This window comes from Marmota marmota, unplaced genomic scaffold (genome assembly GCF_001458135.2).
Source record: "Marmota marmota marmota unplaced genomic scaffold, marMar, whole genome shotgun sequence".
NCBI lineage: Eukaryota > Metazoa > Chordata > Mammalia > Rodentia > Sciuridae > Marmota > Marmota marmota.
This window is the reverse complement of record NW_026000174.1, coordinates 18,012,160-18,018,101: the sequence shown is the minus strand read 5'-3', so window position 1 is coordinate 18,018,101 and position 5,942 is coordinate 18,012,160. Positions and strand designations below refer to the sequence as shown.

General features: G+C 44.0%; 2 protein-coding genes across 2 annotated transcripts; one reads left to right on the top strand and one right to left on the bottom strand.

The window, feature by feature from the left end:
- Positions 1–1,131, bottom strand: LOC107161132 (sorting nexin-3-like). Its single transcript, XM_048788187.1, has one exon. It carries the CDS (start codon positions 1,105–1,107, stop codon positions 619–621), a length of 489 nt encoding a protein of 162 aa, XP_048644144.1. The 5' UTR covers positions 1,108–1,131; the 3' UTR covers positions 1–618.
- A 2,198-nt stretch (positions 1,132–3,329) lies between these two features.
- LOC107157340 (ubiquilin-1-like) lies at positions 3,330–4,907 on the top strand. The gene has a single exon (XM_015503712.1). It carries the CDS (start codon positions 3,330–3,332, stop codon positions 4,905–4,907), a length of 1,578 nt encoding a protein of 525 aa, XP_015359198.1.
- Positions 4,908–5,942: the final 1,035 nt, after the last annotated feature.

Below are 5,942 nucleotides of genomic sequence, written 5' to 3'. Positions count from 1 at the left end.
TGCATTTTAATTTTTATTTGAAAACAACTTAAATTTTTAGACAAATGATTTTAGTATATAAATTTGATTTTGTTTTTATACAGAATATAAAGATTTCCCTCATTAATCTTCCATGTGAAGGGTATTACAGACTGGAAGGAAGATACATTCTGCACACAAGTCTGTATCTTCTGTGTGCGGCACTGGAAACAAATGGTGTAGTGCTCCTACACATAAATTAGATCAAGTGACATTACAGTTTAAAGGGGGAGAAGAGAAATATTGTCGTTAATCCGATTCAAGAAGCAAACATGACACAAAAACTGTGCAAATAAGACCAAGTCAGTAACTTTAGTTAGGATATTGCAGATTATAAGGGAAGGTTTGTGAGGCTATAGTGTGCACCACATTAAAACAGCAAGAAAAGCTATTTATATAGAAAACCTGGAATGAGGGATTTTCACTAAAGCAAATTAACTTCTTGTCAACTGCCAAAACAAAACAGAGCATATGAGTGTTAGTATACTGAAGGCATGTTATACCAGTTTCTGTGCAGCATGCTAAAAGTTATTTAGAACTTCTTCACACTGGTGCATACGAACCATTAATGGTCACATTTTTGCCTCTTCTCACCAAATTTCAGGCATGTCTTATTTTAGATGGAGTACAGCTTTTATCTATGATCTCATCCTGTAAAAACATGTGAAGACAACGTTCTTTCTGTGCCAGAGGATGACCAGCGACCTTGTTTATAAACTGCTCCAGCCCTTGCTTCCTTTCCTCTATAAAATTGTCATCAAATATTCCATCATCTCCTCTAAAAGGTAGTTGACGCAAAAATGCTTTCCCAGGGAGTGGGGGAACTACAACCTTGCTCTCTCTCTCTAATTCACTTCGCAGCCATTCAAAGTCACTGTATCTTCTTCTAACAGTAGATTCCTTCAGCTTGAAAATAGGAAGATTTGTCTTGACCCTGATTTCGTAGGTGGTAAAGCGGCCCCGGCCGACCCCCACGGTCTGCGGGTTGCTCACATAGATCTCGAGGAAGTTGCTGGGCGGCCCGTAGGCGTCATTCAGATTCTGCGGCTTGGTGATCAGCCGCCGGGTGTCCGCCGCGGTCTCCGCCATTTCGCTGTAGCCGCAGCCGCCGCGGGCCAAATTGTTGCATAAACTTAAAACTTTGATATTCTTTGACCCAAGAGTAATTCCATTTCTGTAAATTTACCCAGTGAAACCAAGTAGTCATGCATGTGGATCAGTTCTGGGCTCCACATGGTTTTTTCTGTCTGCACAGTCAGTGTAGATGGGCTGGTCCCATGTTTTCCAATAACACCCATATATGCTGAGGAACAGCAGGTCTGCATCTCCAGCTTTGATATATGGCAACTCTAGATCTCTAACAGGGACCTCAAACTAAATTTGGGTCCTGTAGATATCTAATAGGGACCTGAAACTAAATTTGGGTCAAAAAGAGTATTCTTGATTTCCCTCTGAAAACTTGCTCCTGGATATTCTTCAATCCCTGATAATAGAGCCGGTAGAAGAGGAGAGCAAGGGTTGGTTAACCTCAGGTCTATGAGGGGAAAATCCCCTAGAAACACCAGATATGAAAAGGTGATTCTTGATACTTTAGCCCCAGCTGCACATTAATGTATTTCCTAAGAGAGAGTCAGAACCATTAATTAAAATACCTGCTTCTGCTGGGGGCAACCAAAACAGAATCTGCAGAGGAACTGGGTGTGCTTCTAATACTTGGCATGTTAGAAGCTGTTTGGAGGTCTGGGCATTATCAGGAGAGGCCCAGTAGTCTGGCTGGGTGTCAGTGAGTCATGAGGCACTATGAAAGTTCCTGAGTGGGTGGTTGTTTGAAACTCAGAACTTACAACTTAACTCATCTTGATATTGATTGGACAATGGAGATGCTGATTCCAACAAATCAGTGTTTGCCTGCAGCACGTACCTGTCATCCTAGTGACTCTGGAGACTAAGGCAGGAGGATCACAAGTTTGACACCAGCCTCAGCAACTTAGCGAGACTGTCCCAAAATCAAAAACAAAACAAAACAAAACAAAAAAGTGTGTATGGGGGGTGCTGAGGATTTAGCTCAGTGGTAAAGTGCCCTGAGTTCAATTCCCAGTATCAAAACAAACAAACAAACAAACAAAAACAAATCATTGTTTAAGAATATATATATCAATATATGATAAATGATGAGATTGTAGAAGGATCTAAATGCTCATGTTCCCCACACCCAGCAAGATATTTTGCAGGTAGTATTCTAGGCAGCCAAAATTTGATTTTATCGTCCCTGAAAATTTCAGATTCAGGAAAAGGGTTAAGTGTATAATAGTGAGAGCTAATGCTACGAACCTAAGATAACGTGATGCATTCATCTTCACTGTCATCAATAGTCGCTGCAGGAATTAGACTTGACTTTGCCTGGAGTGATCCAAACAGCGCCTCAGAGACTCACTGTTTTCTGCTTTTACAGTTGAAATGTCTTCTCCCAATTGACAAGTATCCTTTGTAGTAAATATGTTACCTTAAATCTAATAATTGTTAAGTCATATGGCCCAGATACTGTTATTTTCCCATTATTTATCTTGTCTCAGTCTTGATCCTCTGAGTTGGGATCACAATTTGTTTCTCTGAAAGCAATTTTGCTTACAAGTTTTTGGGGAACATGGAGGTGTCGTTAGAAACATGGGGATGGATTCCTTCATCCCTGAAAGGCCTCGGGGTGCAAGCTAGCTACTGATCTCTGTGAGGCTCTGTGGGATAATGATACATATTGCCATTCCATTCATACAGAAACAAAGACTTGAGACCTTGGCTGGGCCATGGTCAGTTGATAGTAATTTAGTGACTAGAATTAGTACTTCCTAGGCTAATGCTTAGATCAGTGACTTTCCTATTCAGCCATATTTGCCAAATGCCACTGGTAGAATATTCAATAGTGAAACAGGATGGTGTGAAACATACTTCTAGAAAGGACACTTAATTATTTTTCTATTGCTGTTAAAAATCAAATCATAAAGAGAGCCTAACCTCAAGCAGGTTGTAGAGACCTCTGCCCTTCCCCCATTCATGCCTGCCTTTCAACTGTGACCTCATCACTGACACCATATCCCCAAAGGCTGGTCCAGGAGTGGAGTAACCGCCCCCTCTAAGGGAGCCAGGTGGCTGCAGGGCTACACTGAGGAGGTGGCCTCTGCAGGACGTGGGTGAAAGGACATCACTGGACATCTACTGATCCCAGCACCCACGTGTACTCAGTGCCACATCTAGGCTTCTACAGGTCTGTGCCCCACAGTATCCTTAGGTGGCCTAGCATTCTGTCTCAAGGAAATATGGCACGGGCTAGGAAAGAAGCAGGGGACAGCCAGCTGGTGTCTGGTAGGGAGCCGTCATCACGTATCATCCGAGTGTCTGTCAAGACCCCACGGGACTGCCAGGAATTTTTGCTGGCAGAAGATAGTAGTGTTCGTCACTTTAAAAAGCAGATCGCTGAACGCCGTCACTGTGACATTGATCGATTGGTACTCATCTTCACTGGAAAAATCCTTAGGGATCAAGATATACTGAGCCAGCGGGGCATCCTGGATGGCACTACAGTCCACTTGGTGGTGAGGACTCGTTTGAAAGGGTTAGCCATCCCTGGAGCTATGCTAGGCACCACAGGCCACAGCACCCATCGTTCTGAACCACTAGCCTCTGAGGGGGCTTCGATGCTCACTAGGCTTGGTCGGCTGGCCCGGAGCTCACCTGATCTGGCTGACTTCTTTAGCCAGCTGACTCAACTCCTGATGACTGCACCAGAGTCTGTGGTGCAGTTCTTGGAAGACCCTTTAATTCAAGGTCTGGACAATGAGAAACAAGCAAACCACGTTCCTGGCAACCACGTTCCTGGCAACCACGTTCCTGGCAACCACGTTCCTGAATCCTCAAGGCCAGTACAGAAACATGACCCAGCTCTCAAGACTCTGGAAACCTTGCAGAAGCGAGCCCAGCAGCAGGAGCTCCTGGAGGCAGGGAAACAGAGGCTGGAGACCTTGAAGGCCGTGCCAGGTGGTGACAATGCCATGCATCCAATCTGCTCTGATCTCCAGCAGCTCATGCTCTCCACTCTGGCCCTATTAGTTGTCTCTAAAGGCCACATCTCAGGTTCAGAGTCTTGCAAAGGAGAAACCAATGCTCATGGCAATTCTGATACTCCCACCACCATTCCTACTGCTTCTGTGCCTGCTAGGCCATTGGAACAAGAGGTCAGTACAGGAGTGGTTACCCAGGTCAGGGGCATGGCCTCAAATCAGGCCAGTTCAGGGCATAGGACTGGTATTCCAGATATACATTCAGGCCAGGAGCCTTCTTCTCAGGATAGCCAGCAGTCCATAGAGAAAAATTCTCTACCCAATCAGCTGAGACCTTCACCCTCTATTTTGCGTGGACTCTTGTATGCCCTACAGCAGAATCGAAGTCTGCTACACCAGATGACAACTGGCAGTCCCATGCATCATCAGATACCAATACTTTCCATTCTCACCAACCCGCGAGCACTTCAGGCACTGATACAGATAGAACAAGGCCTACAAATACTGTCCAGGGAGGTGCCTGCACTAGGTCCATTCTTACGGGACCCAGCTAGGCCACGTGGGGCTAGAGGAGTCGCAGAAAATAGGGGTCATAGAGAAAACTCTGTGCAACCCACCTTGGCTGTTCTTCAGTTCCTTCATGAATTGGTCCATGCCTGTTCGCAGTCTACCCAGTCCTCATTATCCTCATACCTTGTCACCGAAGGTCGCTACCATCAAGAACTTGAGCAGCTGAAGGCCTTGGGTTTTGCTAATCATGATGCCAACCTGCAGGCCCTGATGGCCACAGATGGAGACATCTACGCTGCCATTGAGAGACTGCTGGGAATGCCATAGGCCCAGGACCTTCCAGCTGATGCCCACGCTGCACCACCCTAGATAGAGGGAAGAAAAGGAGAGGGAAGGGGAGGGGGAGGGAAGTCACTTATTTTGGGAATTCCTCCTGCTTGTGTTGTGAGCATATTTGGACAGCTCTTGTCTCACTGCCCAAGCCTGTTCTACATTAAAAAGATTGCTTGGATCTTGTGTGTGATGTAAATTGAGGGGTAGGTGGGCAAATGGAGCATTATCTGGAAAAGTATGGGTCATGTTTTAAGATTTTGGGAACTTCATCTATTCTCCAACCTCAGAGTCTTTTTAAATTTTGAACATGAGGTGGGGAAATTCTGAGTCATCTCTAATCCACTCCAGAATGACTTAGAATTCTAGCCTTTGCTATCCCAAGAAGCCATGAGTTTCCTTACGGTCTCTTGAAACTGTTTATTCTTTTATCTTTGTTTTCCTTGTCTCAAGGTACAGTCTGTCAATATTTCAGAATAGGTGTAACTTACCTCTTTGCTAAAGTTCTTCCTTTGGCATCTGCCTGTGCCAGAAATCTGCTCTACTTTTGAAGCACCATTCTATCTTTCTATGCAGGCTTCTTCTTTTTTAACCTGCAAAATGCTCAAATTTGCTATCTTATCAGTTATTGAAAATGATCTCTGAATTTTTTGCCCCTGAATTTCTTGTACAAAGAAGCATCCCTTCCAATGCTGATGTTTCACCATCCATTCCAGTAAGAGACTTAAAGTGCAGAAACGTTTCCATTTTTCCACATTACAAAAATGTTTTACAGAATTTGATCTATGGACTTGTTTCCTGAAGATGCTTCCTTTAATGTATTTTTAATCCATTCCCTTACAGAATGGTGTTTCCTGAGAGTATATTATTAACAATTCTTTCTTTATTCCTCTTTCAGAGAATTTGGCCACTTTCATAGTCAACTCTGAATCTTCTATAATAATGATTCCTAAATCTCTTAGTTTAATATTGGTTCTTTTCCCAGTGTACCAACTTTCTTTCTGAGTATCTCAGGTGAATTTCTGGCTTAGT

Bases quoted from the DNA above. Each gene is read 5' to 3' on its own strand.
- LOC107157340 (XM_015503712.1), top strand. From the start codon at position 3,330: ATGGCACGGGCTAGGAAAGAAGCAGGGGACAGCCAGCTGGTGTCTGGT.
- LOC107161132 (XM_048788187.1), bottom strand. From the start codon at position 1,107: ATGGCGGAGACCGCGGCGGACACCCGGCGGCTGATCACCAAGCCGCAG.